We start from the raw sequence: 18,259 nt of genomic DNA, 5'->3' as shown, positions 1-18,259 counted from the left end.
AAAGCAACAAGCATAACACTTGTGGCGGGCTGTGGCTCGTGTAATGAAGAATCTAGGATTTCCCTTGTTTCCATTTATTAGTGTGAAAATGCTTAGAAGAAAATAAAAATGCATCTTTTAATATACAGTTTGCAATGCACATAACCGCCCCCTACAGGACTGAAGTAGACCAGAATTTGCGCCTGTTCAAATTTACATAATTAAAGTTCCATGAAGAATTTCATTAATGATTTAACCTTTTTTTTATCCAGTTAAGGCAACTGAAAACAGATTCTGATTTGTGAGACAGTAGTTAGCAATTTCCTGAATTAATTCTGCGTACTGAATTCCACAAACTGTTTCTTTTACCCACAGCATATGTAATGTGTCCTTGTTGTTGTTGAGGCTTGGTGGAGGTCAGTGCTCAGTATTACTGAATATTAAAAAAAAAACAAAAAAACATGGCTAACCGCTGCGTTGTAGTTGCAAAACATAGATATATTTTTTATGTCAGCCATGATTTTTTAATATTTTTTTGTTAGGACTTAACTGTTTTTTTCCGGAGTTTGTCACATTTATAGAAATTTGACCACCCATAATAATAATGATGCTTAACATTCATATTTCCAACTGAATTCTAAAAATCAAAAGCAGAAACAGTTTGATGCAAACAGTGAAGACTTTTGATTTCAGTCTTTCTTCAACTGTACATGATGGCACTCCACTTGACTACGCATGTGCAGTGAAACATGCAGCGTTACATATTTAACTGCAGTTTTATTTGGGGATATTTGTTCTGTGTGTAGACATTAGCCTCTTGTAGAAAAAGACCCCAAAATCGTAAACGGAAGGTCTTGCATTAAGTCACTCATGCTTTTTACACAGAACCGAGTGAAGGCAGGCTATTGTTTCAATTGCCTGCACTTTTACACAACAACACTGCATCTTACAATTGGAATACATGGATATGTGATGTCAGCGGCAGTATCTGGTGTGCATCCAAAAACGACATTCATTCTTACGCTCAACGTGGCTGGAGAACTGATGTTGCGTGTGAACCGTCACCGCCATCCTGAGAGTCTCCATTTACACACGTGTGGTCCAGGCTCGGAACCTACCTCCAAAGGCAGAAAAGTTTTGGAACTGTTTTGACGCCACCACATTCCATGTCAGTGACGTTTATACAGAACAACAGTGACCCACAAAAGGTGGTTGGATCAGGGCTGTGAAAAGAGGTCCTGACAGACTGTTTGCATGTGTTCTGCTGTTCTGATTATGTATAGAAGCTACAAGATCACATACTGCCAATACAATGTACTGTACACTGTACACTGGTGTGACACACAAAAGCAATTTAGATGTCACTCACTTGTAATGTCACAGTAACAAAACTTTAAATTAAGGCTATATGGTACATTTTTCTTGACGTTGATAGCTAGATTAACCAAAACATCCTTTTGGAGCAAGGACATCTATTCCATAACAAGGCTTATGAAACCTCTGAAGTGCACTCAGCTAAGAGTTTGCAGTGCACCACATTTGGGTCAGGGTGACAGACCCATCCCCCTCTTCCACCTCCAACTCATGTCAAATATAAAGACAAGAAGACATAACAGAAGAGATTAAGCAAGAGAAAGTAAGGTACACCCAAAACAAAAGCCACTAAAGACTCAGTAAACCAGTTTAAAAAATGACACCTACTCACCCATATCATGTGGATTCAACTACTCATATCCGACATATCCATGCTTCTTCCCTTGCTACAGATAACACTTTTGCTCAGTTTGCTGCGCGCACTCCGAGCTTGGATGGGGCTCACAAGTGTGGCCAGCCTCAAGCCTCGACTGGCAGTATTGCCACAGGCAGAAGGCCATTGGGACAATTACAAAACCATGCGTCGCTGAAAGCCACCCAGGCCTGTCGCATGCAGGAAACCTCCCAGCTGGTTTCCTCCTCCTGCTGCTGCTCCCTCTATTCCCCGCCCCATGGCATACTGATGCAGGGATGTGATGTCAGCAAACCACACCCACTACAGAGACTGCCTTAGGTAACAAGGTTAAGGGTGCAACTGGGAAAATGTCCAGATTGAATAATGATCTTGTTTTATGATCATTGATTTGTAAGGAGTTTGCCTTTTCGTGTAGCACATGACTCCACTCAGCTTTTTTTTTTTTTAATTTATAGTGGTAATATAAATTTACCATATATCTATCTATACATACATACATACATACATACATACATATATACATATATAAATATATATATATAAATATATATATATATATATATATATATATATATATATAATAAAAGTTGATTTTATCTTATTTGACTTGTGAGGATAAGCAGTATCGAGAATGGATGGACATATACATATACATTTATTTATATATATATATATATATACACATATATATAATAAAAGTTGATTTTATCTTATTTGACTTGTGAGAATAAGCAGTATCGAGAATGGATGGACATATACATATACATTATATATATACATTATATATATATATGTATATATACATATACATATATATATACAGTGCCCACCCGCGAACACGCTCTGCCCACCCAAAGAAAACTGGATGTAGCAGTCTGGGCACCGCGTATGGTATCCCATTCATATAGTACTGTGTATGTCAGCGGCCCCTCCCAGCAGGGAGATGTTAACCCCTCGGCGTCCAGGTTGCAAATGAATCACGCATCATTCAAAGGCGCAACTCGCAGACACCGACAGTAGTTCAGAGTGTTCAGTTATGGTTGTGTTCTAAGTTTTAACCTTTGTTTGTGTTGTTAAATCCTCTTTCACCTTAAAAAAAAACAAAAAAAAAACATTGTCACCTGCATGTCCATACTGTTCAGTTATGGATGTCTTCTAAGTCAAATAAGATAAAATCAACTTTTATTTGTTTAGCCCAAATCACAACAACAGTGATCTCAATTAAGGAGAAAACAAAACACGTTTGAAGGTGCAGTAGCCCTACGCTGGATTTCGACGTACTTGAGCATTGTAGCACTTTTTTGCCCCCCCAGGTAAGACTAATGACCACCCACACCTGGCATCCTGGTAACACCACTGATTTCATAGCAGCACGGCAGTGATAAACGAGCATCTAAAAAGGAAGCACGTTGTGGCTGATGCCCAATTTAATTCCTCACATTGGGACAGTGGTTTCTGGAACCTAGCTGTAGTTAGCACACACAGGCTACTGTGTGCGTCTGATGGAACACCATACGCAATGTCCTGTTAGTGAACGCTAACATATAACATATAGCGTCTACTATGGATTATGGAGGCATTAATCAGCAAACTCACGTTTATTAAAAACCAAAACGCAGTCTTTGTTTGTATGTAGATAGATAGATAGATAGATAGATAGATAGATAGATAGATAGATAGATAGATAGATAGATAGATAGATAGATAGATAGATAGATAGATAGATAGATAGATAGATAGATAGATAGATAGATAGATAGAGAGAGAGAGAGAGAGAAGTACTAATACTAAAAGTACTAATATTTTATAGGCCTACCGGAGCTCACACCGCGATTTCGGAAAAAGCTCAGCAAGTCCATGTTTAGTGCCATATTTGCAGGGAGCACCAACCTCTGCGTTCTGCTGCAGGATGGCACCAAAGTTGCAAGTGAATTTGGGGAATGCTCCGCAAGGCCAACTTCACATTTTAGCTCAAATGTACATTTCACGTTTTTACATGATACGTTTAACTTTTTTACATAAGTTTCACATTTTTACATGATAATTTTCACGTTTTTACATGATAAGTTTCACGTTTTTGCATGATAAGTTTCATGTTTTTTTTCTGGTGTGGCAGATATATGCTTTCGTAGAAATCAAACAATGTATTATTAAAAAAAAAGATACCAAAAAAAACAAAACAAACTCAGAATCAGGATTTCCTCTTGTTATTTTTCAATGGAAGAGATGTAGTCCTCATCCCATTTTTTCCTTCTTAGTTAAAGTTAATGAGCAATAAATATATATTTTAAGTGTTTAATTTCTTTATTCCTAAGAGTGTGTTTTCACTTTTCGCTGTTTTAACATTGCATTATATTCATTTTAACCACACACTAGTTAAAACAAAAGGTAAAGAACAGATTATTCGCAGTTCTAGCAGTGTGTTGGTATGCGCTTACTTTACCGTTTACTTTAACACACAAGCTGGAAATGCCATCTGCAAGGCCCCATGCATAAACACACACACATACACGCACACCCCCACACACGCAGCCCCTCACCCACACACACATATAGTACATAAATAAACACACACACACAGACACGTTGCAATGCGGTTGGGGGGGGGGGGGGGGGGGGAAGCCAGAAAGCGGAGGAAGAGGCTGTGAGGGCAGCAAAGTAAAGGGGGCGGTGGGAGGATTGGCTGGTAAGTCATTACAGCAAGCACGTTCACCTTTGCCACACTAGCACAATTCATGTAGCCCCGCCTCCAAGAGGAAGGAGAGCTCACGTTTCACAGTCTATGAGAGCGCAAAGACATGCACACACACAATAAGCAGATGTAGCAATCCTTCTACCAAATAATCAATTCCTTTCAAGTAGGTATTCATCTTTTGTCACAAAATGCCTTCATTGACTTTAAACCAGGCTTTGTTTGGACATTTTTTCAGGGTTTTGGCAGGAATGAAGGATTGCGCCAACTCTGTTGGAATGCCGAAGAGGGTGCACAGTTTCAAATTATTGTACTGTATATTTCACATCAGATGCCGGCTCTGATGCTGCGTCACCGTGTGCACTTGCACACACAGTTGCAGTACGATTCTATCCTCACTGGGTTTCTGTTGAATAAAATGAAAAGAGTTGATGTGACAATGGCAATGTTTACATGGAGACTTTTTTGTCATTCCAATTGAAATCGTCCCAACTGAAGAGCTCTGGTCACCTGTTTAGATGTGACGTGAACTATTCCAAGCTGCCGTGTACATGTGGCACAACATACATCAGATCAGCCATTTTACAGCCGTGTGAACTGGCAAATCGATTTAACATCACGTGACTCATCAAGATGGAGTTCATTCGTCTATTTAACACAGTAGTTGTGATTGGTTTAACACTTTCATTCAAGCAACGGCTTCATAAAAACAAGTTTAAAGTTGTGCTATCAAGCGGTTAAAATATTTAATCGTGATTAATCACACATTTCAAATTTAACTCATAGTTAACTGCGCATTTTATTTATTTTAAAAAATCCCTTGATTTTTCTGTCCCATTATTTTATCGAATTTTAATACCCTTAACATGAATAATAGGATTGATTTTCTTATGCAAATACTTCATTAAACAGGAAGTCAACCCAAACATATTTATTTCAAGAATATATTCTGTGCAGGCCTACTAGTACACATTGCGTTTGTCGAATAAGAGCTAATCCACCCGTTTTTACCATCTCTGGGGGCGGCCGGCCATTTTGTCACTTCTGTCGACGGGAAATGACATCACAGTTGCTCAGGGCTCAGGCAACGACCAATAACAGCTCACCTGTTTTCTGAATCTGAGCCATGATTGATCGTTATCTGAGCCCTGAGCATCTATGATGTCATTTTCAGTCGACAGAAGTGACAAACTGGCCGCTCCTTAAGATACTAAAAACGGGTGCATTAAGCTGCTTGTTTTTTTTGTTTGTTTGTTAGCTGCCTGGTTCTTGGAGGATTTCACATTTTAACAATGTCGTAATGGCTCAGCGGTTAGAGAATTAGTTTTTTTTTCCCACACAATCAGACTACTCAACTTCATAATGAATCATTATCATGTAATACTTTAAAAAGTTACTTATATAACTTGCTATACTGTTACTTAAACGATGCCTGCAGAGTAAATAAAGGTTTCATGATGGACTTTGCAACCCATGATTTTGAATATAAGTGATGTTGAAATTTTGTTTTAAAAAGCTTAGCAAATTAAAGCTCGACTATTGACTCCTCAACCGGTTAAATGATGCTCAAGGGTGAAAGATTACCGCCTGAGATCTAACCAACCAGTATGACAGTGGTGAGTGTGACTCAACAGTATGAGTAAGCATTTCTGTAAATTTGATGACATCTCTGTCTACAGTTGACACTCAAACGAACACACGCAGCAAGCACATGTACGCAACGTGACCTGGTAGTCTGGTGTGCCATTATGTAGACCAGCTGCTGTTCCTGTATCACCTCCCACTCATCACTGAGTGCATCTTCTTATCCGCATACATTACATACAGTACTGAACATCCTCTTCCAAAAGTACTGGAACAGTAGCCGGGTTTACATGGAGACTTTTTTGTCATTCACATTGAAATCATAACGAATGAAGACCTCTGGTCACCTGTTTACATGTGAGGTGATCTATTCCGATCGGCTGTTTACTTGCTCCAACCTGTTAATCGGCTCAGCCGTGTTACAGCCGTGGGACACGCGGAGATCGATGTAAACATCACTTGATCTATCAAGATGGAGTTCATTCATCTATTCAGCACAGTATTTGCGATTGTTTTAACACTTTTATTAAAGCAGCATCTTGACAAAAACAAGTTACCAGTACTTTATAACAAGTTCTCACACCGCAGACGAGCTCTGCCATTTTAAAGTGCGGATACGACGACATCACATCGCATTTACATCAGGACAGAGCATGCGCAGACCGGACGCAGCCTGGTTATTCCGACTGAACTGTTTACATGACGCTCGTTCGGATTGGGAAAAGGAATATACCACCCCTGTGAATCCAAATGGAATTTCATTCAGATTCTGCCTTTTTATTCCGATTGGGGTGTTTATGTGGAGCGTTTTCATTTCGATTGGTCATTCGGATCCTTTCCAAACAGAATATATGGCTCCACGTAAACCCGGCTAGTGATGCCAATTCTGGATCTGACACACAACTTAGAAGACAGCATTACTGGTAACTTGTAACGCTACGCTAAATCTCGTTTCGGTTTGGTTCGTTTTTTTGGAAACTTTGGTTCGGTATATTTTCGGTCCAAAAAAATAGATTTTAATTTTTTTAATTTTGTTGTTGTTGTTTGTTGTTTATTTTGAAAAGATGACAAGTAAACTGTACTTTTTTTTGAAAAAATAAATAAAAGCGAACCATTCGGGTGATATTCTAAAAAATTACACCAGAATAAAAAATATACTAACAATAAAGATCTCTTAATTTGTTTTAATTATTAAGACATTGAAATCTTTGCCTATGACTATGACACATCTAAGTATTCAAGTTAAAGACAAGTTGTCATTACAGTACATATATACACTTTTTGTGATGAAAAAAATACATACAATAACAGTTACAATTATTGCTAACTATATTAAAACTCTTTGTATAATGAAAAAAAATACAGTAACTTTAAAAAGGTCTTTATGAAATTGTATACACTTTTTAGGCATTGAAATCTTTGAATGTTGAACAGCATATTGTAACAAATTGGGTTATCTGTGTTGTGGTCGGATTTGCGTGTTGCTGAGTTGTGATGTTTCCCAGGTTCATGAATGCTTCGTATGGCAAGCGAGTGGAGCAGCGGAGAAAGAAGAGCGCGAGCAGTTGTACTTGGATTAATAAAAATGTGATGATTAAACTCCGTGTGACGGCGTGTTCCTGGAAGACGCTACAATATGATAAATCTCGCTCTTAAAGTTTGACGTTTTTGCCCCCTCGTCTAAGAAACATTCACAGTCGGATGATGCCGTGCATGTTAGACGGGCTACCTGCCGCCCATCTCATGTAGCAATGTCGGCACACAACTTTCGGACTTAACCACGCACCTTTCCCCATCAGCGATTTGAACGGGAAAGCCAGAATGTTCCCAAACAGGAGACCGCAGTGAATGTGGGGACCTTCGAGTTCTGAGTACTGTTGTGCCGAACCGAACACAAGTGGACCGAACCGAACATGCCATACCGAAACGTATTAATACACACATGTGTACTGTTACACACCTAATACATACAGCAACCTAAACTGGACTGAAGTCAATAAGACTCAATGTTTTCATTCACATCCTTAGCAAGAACCACATTTAAGCCTGTGACCCAGGCATGTGTTGTGATGCTTTTCATGGACTTTCATTTGTTGCTGTTGTTTATTACAAGTATCCTCTTAAGTCACGAATCTGACATGGCCAGGCTAAAATATCTGTCATTCTTGCCCCTGATGAACTCCTTTTGTGTTTTGGGGCATTATCTTGCTGAATGATAAAATATCTCCTAATCATTTTGGTTGCATATTTCTTTAAAATGACAGACTGTACACTTCTGAGTTAATTTTGCTGCTTCCATCATCGTTCAGTCGGTAGGTAGATGAGCCCATAAGACATTCTGGACATTAATCAAGCATGACTATGCTGCCACTGAGTTTCACAGTTGAGCGTGTACGGAATCATGAACAGATCCTTGCTTTCTCAAAGCTTTAGCCTTTTCATCACTTTGGTACAGCATAATTGTTGTACCAGAATTCTTTTACTCACGTCGGTGCACTTTGGGGCAGATTCTAGTCGGGCATTCCTTTTTTTTTTTTTTTTTTGCCAATGACTGCTTTGCATCTTTTAGCGTAGCTTCTGTACTGTACTGTTCATGACCTTCCCACCTGCCTTCTAGAGGTTGTTGCCGATGCCACAAACATTTGTTCTCTCACCTGCATGGCAGTTTCGGATGACATTTCAGCCTGCGTCAGAGCTATGGTCAATGTTTGTGTAATGGATTTGATGGAATTTCCAACTTTCCCCATCTTGATGATAGCTTTTCTTAACCCACCCATCAGTCTTTCATGTTAGTTACACCTCAAACCAGAATAAATCTTCACAAAACTTAAACAGAGCGTAGACATTCTGCACTATGGATTGTTTGGATAATCAATGTAATATGACAAACCAGAGCAACAAAGCACACCTGTACTTTATTCTCAATCAAAATTGGTTGGTTCAAAAAATAGGTGTTGTCCTCTTAGTTGTGTATTAGATCCACATGTAAATAAAGGTTTTCAGTCTTCAGCAATAATAAAGCAATTGGCCTCATTCCTTCTGTGAGAGGGGTGTGTATGCACATTTAGTGTATATAGATACAACTATTGCACTTGAACTTACTGAAGCCGCAACAACATAACTTGTAGGGTGCTCCAAAAAAGTGTTTTCACAAAGGTGGATGCATACAATTGCCCAAAAATTCTTGCTTGGATGAAGAATTCATGTCCATTGTTCAGGGGAAATCAAGTGTTCCATTCTCACTCCCTGACCGATTGATTAGGCAGGTTTGTTCCCCCTTAACTCCTTCAAGAAAACATAAAGATCTGTTTTGCATTTATGACTGAATTTTAAGTGAGTCCAAAGCGAAAAGTGGTACAAACTGGACGAATGTCGTGACTCACCAAAATCAACAGGTGTCTATGACATTGTGGGAGGAAAACATGTTGTGTTCACTCACTCAGAATGCAAAAAACAGAGAGATGCTGTTCACGCCTACACACTGGCAGGGGAATCAACACGCTAATTAGCACACTCACCTCCTGCTCCTGTGTGCGTGTGTGTGTGTGTGCGTGCGTGCGTGCATGTGTGCAAGGACCTTACGAAAGAAGTGACTAACCCGAGTGGCAACTGTGCCAAGAACCCATGACACACACCAGTCTCTTCACACACAGAAAAGTACACAATGTTCCTGACAACACGCACACACATTTTGACCTATCCTTCTATAGCAGCAGTTCTCAATTGTTATCATCCTGGGACCCACATTTACCTATTGTTGCTAAGTCGCGATACGCTTTTATAGAAGTAAAAACACCAAAACAATTAAGAATAATAGATTGCCTTTGAAAACACATGTACGGTGTATGAAACTACACATGATTTCATTTTTAAAGTGCCTGTCAGAGCACGTTATTAAGAAAGCGAGGATAAGTATATCATCTAATATCTAACATCTAAAATCTAAAATGATCTATATATATCGGATATCGGATGTATATCCGATCACCCGCAGCTCATGCGGTGTGCTGTGTGTAGTTTGAGCATGGCCACAAGTTTCAACACAGCCAACTTAATCCGACATTTCAAGAACAAGCAATTGGAAGACGATGGTGAGTTTACGAGGCTCACTGCATTGAAGCAGCAGCAACAATGAAACCGCAGCTAACGCAGCCCATGCTGAACAACTCAAATCCATATCAGCGCGACAGGCAAAAGGCAACAAATAACTAGGTAAATAATTAAATTCATCGGACTTGATGACCAACCATTCTTGGTGGTGGAAGACACCGGATTCCGCCGTCTGCTCGCCCACTTGGAGCCTCGCTAGCTACGTGCTACCAGGACGCAAATACTTCACAGGCGTAGCTCCACCAGAGAGTGTATTGTCGCATTGAAAGTTTCCTAAAAGAAGGCCTATTATCCTGTTTAAGTTTTACAAGTGTTAAATGGAGCTCGGATGTCAGTCCTGTGTCGATGTTGAGTCTAACAAGGGAGTTTTTCGCTCGCGTACTGCTTTTAATGACAATGTTCGAACGAGGCATATGTATTCCAAAAGACAAAATACACGTGGTTGGGGCTGGGTCGATAATTCGATATCGATATGTATCGCGATTGACACGTGATCGATACCAATAGAAGATGCCTTCGATAAAACGTTCAATAGAAAAAAGCAAAACATACCCTATAGCAGCATGGTGCGTGGTGTAGGCAGCGCGCTTCCGCCTCCAAACATGACGAAGAAGCGTTTAAACCAACAAGAAGAAGCTGTTTACTGAACGGAGCACGCTCGTGGGCACGGCGGCCCTGTGCTACACTCGCTGGCCTGGCGGCCGTGCACTACGCTCGCGGGCCTGGCTCTCTTCCAGCGAGCGAGCGCCGTAACTTTGCTCAAATAAATGACCACTCGACTCAGTACAACTCTTACAATTAAGTTATATTCTGCACGATAACCCTATTAAAAACCCGTGGATGGAGCCATGGTGTACAAGTAGAGGAGTTCTTTTCTTTGACATGCTAGCAGTAGTTAGCCTTATCCGACACCGGCATCGCACTCAAGGTAAAATCAAGCAAGTAAAATATGAATGGACTATGGCAATAATGAGTCTGCTAAAAAAATAAAGTAGTCCTAAGACTACAACGATGATGTATGCACTGCAAGAGTATTCGTTCACTTACATTGGATGAACGTTGAATGAAGGCTAATATATGTGTCAACAACTGCTTTGGGGTAGACCTAATGCAAATACGCATTTACAATGCACTGATGGAGGACAAACTGCACATTACACTACATAACGATGTACAAAAAAACAGTTAACTGTTATTTAAAGAAAAGGTTTAAATCAAAATCAATAATTATCAATATTGACTGATACGTAATACTTCGTTTTTCAAACATTTCTCAGCCCTTCTAAGCACATTATCTTTAAAATGGAGTTTATTTAATCTTTATATCGACAGGTTTATTTCACTTTTTCATAATTACATTGACCTCTTATTAAAGGTTAAGTATTATGTTAATATAAAATAACCTAAATGTACTTTTCTTCGTGTCATTATTTTCAATGGTTTGAAAAAAGAAAAAAAAAACTCATTATATATCGATATCAACCAATACGAAACACTTATATCGTGATGTACTTTTCAGTCATATTACCCAGCCCTAGACGTGGTATTGAGTTATAATGCGCGGAACATGAGGAAAGCTATGACCGATAATAAATGGGTGACCGAGTTTGGGCTGTATGGCACGCATGCTGCATCTTATGCATGATGCGTTACTGTCACAGCGCAGTATAAGTGGCATTATTGCCACAGGGAGATGCATTGTAGGCACTTGTGGGCAACAGACCCATCATATCATTTTATAATTCACAAAAAGATTAACAGTGACTTTTTTCTTGTTGACAAATGCAAAAGATAGTTTATCTATGCACAATACAATAAAGCAAGTTCCTGAGTCGTTTCAATTTAGGAACTCATTGAATAGTTTATTCGAGTGAAGCCTGCATGTGACTATTTTTTGTACTTTGATTCTATTCTGACCCATGCAAAGTTTAGGTGGCATGTTATTTATTTGACTTTTTGCAGAATTAAGTCAGTTGAGACAGCTGATTATTTTGATCTGTTAAAAACTGTGTTACTAAAAGCTGGTTTTTCAATTATCTTTGTGACTGAGTAATTTTTGTATTGTGCCAGCAACGATTTTGTATTTCTTCATGCTTTTGAAAATATATATTGATTTTTGTCAAAATTACGGCAATAACATTGCTGTTCTTTTTTTCAGATGATATTGCACAATAGCAGTCACCATAAATAAATGGAAAAATATACAGATATTCCATGAGATCGGAATCTGTATCGGCCGATCTCACTCATGTATGATCGGTATCGGTGTCATAAAACCTGATCGGAACATCCCTAAAAGTAATATATTTTAGTAATATCAAATATCATATTGGTATGTCACAATATCAAAATGTGGTCCCAAAATTTCACTTATTATGTATGGTTCAAACATATCCAATAAGGATACATGGTCTGTCAATCAAGCAATTATGTTTCTGACACATGGCTGTCAAAGTAATGTATTTCAAGAAAGTCCAACCTGGGATTCCTGTTAGAAATGTCACCGCACAAGGGTTTGTCTGTTTACAACAGAAATCCGTTTCTATGGCGGCGGCGAACCTTAAATTGTAGGCTAACTTACATTGATACAGCACTATAGCCATAATTACAGTAAGTACGTATTTGTTTGAAAAACACATCTAAGCAAAATGGTAAATGCGGCGGCAACTGAGCGTGCCTTCTTCTGCCACGTGACTGCGTATTCTTACGCCATCCAGCAAATAGTTCATTGTCCGCCATTCGACACAGATGTAAACAGAGAACCACAAGCCCACAACCCTGTAATTTTTTACTAGCTTTCTGCGACCCACCCAAAATGGGTCTGCGAACATCGAGGCATAGGCCGGTTACCAATTTTGAGGTTGATCACGGCTTTAAAACAGCTACAACTTTGCATCAGCAGTATGAAGTTGTTAGTGCAGCTAGGCAAAGTGAGACGACCCCTCCCCCTCCCATTGTTGGAATTTGTTGGGTACTGCAACTTGTTCGAGGAAGGGTATGCACTTGCACTTGCTTACGAAGAGTGGCTTCCGGAGGGGAGCGATACTTCTAGTACGATATCATATTTATGAGAGTCCCACCTGTCAGTCTTTGACCTATTCAAGGTAAGGATAACATATTAATTTAATACTTGAAATGAACATTTGCAACCAGCTAGAAGAGTTAGCGTTTCTTATGGAGGACCAAAACTGCCAAAATAAAAAAAATAAAAATAAATAAAAATAAAATATAAATAAATTGATATTTAACTGTATTTATATATTTATTTTTGCATTTATTTTTACTTTTATTTTGCATGACATATTTTTTTTTTGTATTTTATATTTTTATTTTTCTTATTTCCATATATTTTTTAAAAATGTCTTTTTTCAATTGTATTTTTTATTTTCACTTTCATTTATTTATTTGGGATTTTGTTTCGGTCCTGCAGTGCAGAAGGAAATGTTATTCATATGAGAGAGCGGCCCTAAGTGTGTCTTGAGTTGATCTATTCACCTATCGGTTGATCAATATGTTAGTGCAGTGAGCACCATCAACCTACGCAATAAGTGAATTGTTCAACTCAAGCCACACTCAGGACTGTCTCCTCATTTAAATAACATTTCCTTCTGCATTTCATGCAGACACAAATAAATGTTGAAATGAGGGGGTGGTCCAAAGTGTGTTGAACTATTCACCTACTGGTTGAACAAGATCCATACTGTATTTCGAACTACCTCGTGTGGTGAGTGGAGCCGCTAACCCTCCGCGTTTGCTTCCATGATCGAACCGCCGCCGCAAGAGGAGGCCGCGAGCCCTCTGCTGACCGCCCGTGCAACCATCCGCGATCAAATCCGTATTAACCGCCATTGAGAGTCATGAGGTGTTAAATGTCAAGACACAAGACTTCTCGCTGTGACTTGGCCAAGCATACCTAGTTGATTTCTGCACTGAAATGTCGATCAACCAATAGGTGACTAGTTCAACCCAAGACACACTTTGGACAGCCGCCCCCCCTTTGAGTAACATTTCCTTCTGCGCTGCATGACTCAAACTGCCAAAATCAAAAATAAATAAAGTTAAAATCAAAAATATAATTAAAAAAATAAATAAATAAAAAAATATATGGAAATATGAACAAAACAAAAAATATATATTTGGTTTTATTTTCACTTTTATTTATTTTTCATTTTGGCAGTTTTAGTCCTCCATAGTTTCTAACATTAGTGAAATAAATGTCTTAGACTTGTTACTGATTCAGAAAATGATAGCGAACTAGCATTAGGTATGCGCATAAAATTGCAATTTACATGACACTAGCATTATTCAACAGATTTCTGTGATATAAGTATACTTTTCCTGTGTCAAAGATTAAGAAATGCATGACTACCCGGTATTTAAAAAGAGTGATAATGCACCAATTTCGGCCAGCATCGTGATGCAAAGTCACTGGGGGTCAAGATTTTAACTGTGGCCTTTTGTTATAGAATCTGAGTGACTAACTTTAAAAACTTCTTTAATAATTATCCTGTTTTCAAGACTGCTATAATTAGAACGTTTGCTAAACACAGAAACAAACCACATACAACAATGGTGGTCATTATTTCTAATGAACTGGTTAAGTAATTACAGTCACGATGTGAAACAGAAGGCAAATCTCAGCATGAAAAAAAATCATTGTAATTGGAAAAGTACAACAAATATGACAGTTTCACTATTATTTATTTTCAACATTAAATAATGTGAAAGCCTTCTTTTAGTCCAGTAATGTATTGTACAATTATACAGTAACATGAATGTAGTAAAATATGTACATCAAATAAGGCATCAGTATGTCCCAACCCACCAATTTTGAATCACAGACCTTGAGTATTTATCTACAGTATAATGTAAAAATATCAACTGTATCTGCATATGGATATTTTCTGATTGACTTACTACCTTTCTCACAGTATGATTTAGAACTTCATTTTTGTCACCACTATTTTTTACTGTTCTCAGTCGTACGCTATATTGTGTTTGCGAAGGAGAGATATTAGAATTTCATGAAAGTCAAAGGACTAATCGGAGAACAAAATGGGAGGCCGAACCACGGAGAAGAACTTTGACTGGGGGCGGCATCCTGGTGAGCTGTCATGGCAACGGCAGGACAGATGCAAGAGACGATGGCGGGTGGCGATGATGTCACAAGAGGAAAATAGATGTGCCACATCAACAAGGGGGAAAATGAAAAAGAAAACTCAAACAAACTAGCACCCTCGACCCGCTACGGAAACCATCGCTTGCCCTGAAACATCATCATGAGCAGCATCAATGCTGCGTTTCCCCATTGCCTCAAAAAACAAAAACAAAAACGAGCAGAGGCTGAAAACATTGCCTTTACAGTTAATTCATGTTTTTCTGATGAAGAAAATGAAACATTTTCTTTATTTGTACTACAGGAAACAGTTTTGACACACACACACACACACACAAAAATCTAATGTAGTTCCAATGGTACAAAACGTTTCTTCTGATTTCCTTAATTCTCATATATTTTCATAGCGCTGGTCAACACTAGTCACTGGTCAACAAACTGATAGACCGACGGACTTCTGACGGACTTATTTGACAGACTGACTGCCGATTACAATTCGGTTCGTCATAAAAAATGATGAACTGACGAATGATGCTGGACCAGCAAAATTGAATAAAATGCCCACCTCTGCCAGGCGGTTAGTCAGTCCTTGCCCAAGGGGTGAGTTCCCCTGTAAATTGAGGGAATGAAATGTGGTGCACCTTGTTTATAGGACACCTTGTGAGCCACACAGGTGTCCCACACACATATACCTATATTTTAGGTTGTCTGCTACCATCAGTGACTTCATACTCGGAAAGTGACTTGCACATGTTTTTAGGCCTCAGCCGCCTGCACACTCACTTACGGGGTCAGTTATGCAAAGTGTTGCACAACTGCTGAGGTAAAATGTTTTATAAGCAAGAAGTGTCAAGATGCAACTCCAACCTGTTTTTGTTACATGATTAATGCTTCAGTCACATTTCTAGGCTGAAGGTGTTATTGTCTTATTTATTTGTGACTTGACCTGACAATGTGGACAAAAAACAATATAAATTCATTATAGAATGAATCCCTGTTCATCGTGGGGGATACATTCCAGACCCGACTGAAAATAAGTGACCATATAAAAACATTTTCCCTCACACTCTTTAAACATTTAAAATGATTAAGACATACTTTCTAAACACTAGGGAGGTGCGCAAATCAGTGTTGACTCGAACTGAATGGCAAATTGGCCGTTGAAAACGAACGCAGAATCAGAATTTTCGGATTGGAGTCGAAACACATCTCGTCAGAGATGAACGTTGGAATGGAAAATTGTGTTGTATGGCAGGGTTATTATGGTTTGGGAATTTTAATTATAGTTAGTTTTTATTTCGTTTTGAGTTTTGTTTTTTTAAATTTAGTTAGTTCTAAGTAGTTTTCCGGGGCGGCTTTGTTAGTTTTTATTAGTTTTTAGTTTTTGGAAAAAGACTTAGTTTTGGTTTTAGTATTTGTTTTCGATTAATTCAACAAACATATTATTTTAAAACATTTTGATAACACAGGGTACAGTTTACATTTTTAACAGTGTACAGACTTTGAATTACAAGTGCAGTGCATACAGCCTCTAAAGTTAGATGCAGGCATGCATGCAGGGATGGGAAAAGTACTGACATTCTGCACTTGAGTAAAAGTACAATTACTTGTATAAAAAATGACTTTGGTACAAGCAAAAGTACTCATTCAAATACTTACTACAGGCTATGAAATGTACTTCGTGAGTAAAAGTAAAAAGTATTTTTAATGGATGTTTCCTCCTCATGTCATAATTTGAAGGCAATTCAATTCGAAAGGTCCTCCTCATGTCATATAATTTGAAGGCAATTCAATTTGAAAGGTCATCACTTAACAAACCATGCAGGGAGACCCACCTCTTGAAATCACGTTTTTATGAATGAGCTGCTGTTTCATCCAAACAGTATAAAACTAAAGTCATTAACCAGGGCCAAGCTAACGAAAGGGTAATCATTTAGCTTTATCTCGATATGTTTTCTCAGATAAGGCCATGGCTGGGCGTCAGCCAGCTGCTGACTCGCTGGCGCTGGCTCGTTCTGAGTCGAGTCCATTCGTTTGACAGTTTCAACGTCCACACACTCCACGTCGTTGATCAGTTTACTTCTCACCTTACAATTGAATTATCTTCTTGAACGGGTAGAATACCGTCTTCTCGGGTGATGTCATAGCTTGAGATAGAACTAGGAGCTGGGAAGTCCAGGACCGGGTGAAACCCGTCCTATGATTGGCAGAGCCACAAACATTGGTCTAATTTGTTTTTTAATCGCCATGCATCATGTCAAACAAAAGTAACGACCCTGTTTTGAAAATGTATCGACTAAAAAGTACTGATACTGGTGTAAAATGTACTCAATTAGACTATAATTAAGATAGGATGCCTTGTTTGACAGGTTGCCAACTTCTTAAGTGGATTTGTGGCTTGAAATATGATTAATGTTGACAAGTATTAAACCATGTTGTACAGTGTACTATTTCTTGAATATAATGTATATATACATATATATATATATATATATATATTAGGGCTGTCAAACGATTAACAGTTTTAAACATACTGTTCATATGTAATGCATTTTTTTATTATAACAAAATATCCTCATGAGATGAAAATGTTAATTTTTAAATTAAAATTATTAACATTCATTCTCTAGTAGACAGTATTTTTATTCACTACAAAAACAAAAATGCAAAACGGCCTCAGAACAGTGACAGAAATATTTACAATGTGTGCAAACTAATACAAGTCACACAAAACAAGACAGCCCTCTTCTCTACCCATCCTCAGTTGCTCAGGCAAACGAATTTATTCACATTTCTGAGATTTAAAGCTGCCCTCTTCTTTCAAAATGCTTCTTTATACTCCTGCGGGTGACATCCGCGAGCCGGGGGGAACTGTACGTCACCGTTTGCAATCAGTGCAAATGACTACCTGCTTATTTATTGCTCCATCTATATTTTTTAAGAATATGAACTTCCCACCCAGAGGGTTACTTTAACACACGCACGCGTCCGCTCTCTTGCTCACTGCACTGCACTGTGTGGGATTATGCATGGGCGGTCATTCTGCGCA

General features: G+C 38.6%; 1 protein-coding gene across 1 annotated transcript in view; it reads right to left on the bottom strand.

Moving 5' to 3' along the window:
- Positions 1-1,828, bottom strand: part of LOC147152627 (helicase ARIP4-like) — a 32,660-nt gene extending 30,832 nt beyond the window's left edge. Inside the window, exon 1 of the mRNA XM_086049673.1 lies at positions 1,685-1,828. Within this exon, the coding sequence (XP_085905799.1) occupies positions 1,685-1,688 (4 nt within the window). The 5' untranslated portion in view covers positions 1,689-1,828. The remainder of the gene's footprint in view (positions 1-1,684) is intronic.
- Positions 1,829-18,259: the final 16,431 nt, after the last annotated feature.

This window comes from Filicampus tigris, chromosome 1 (assembly GCF_054856515.1).
Source record: "Filicampus tigris isolate MCC_2025a chromosome 1, RoL_Ftig_1.0, whole genome shotgun sequence".
Lineage (NCBI taxonomy): Eukaryota > Metazoa > Chordata > Actinopteri > Syngnathiformes > Syngnathidae > Filicampus > Filicampus tigris.
Note: the sequence above shows the minus strand (reverse complement) of the source record. Positions and strands in the feature narration are given on the sequence as shown.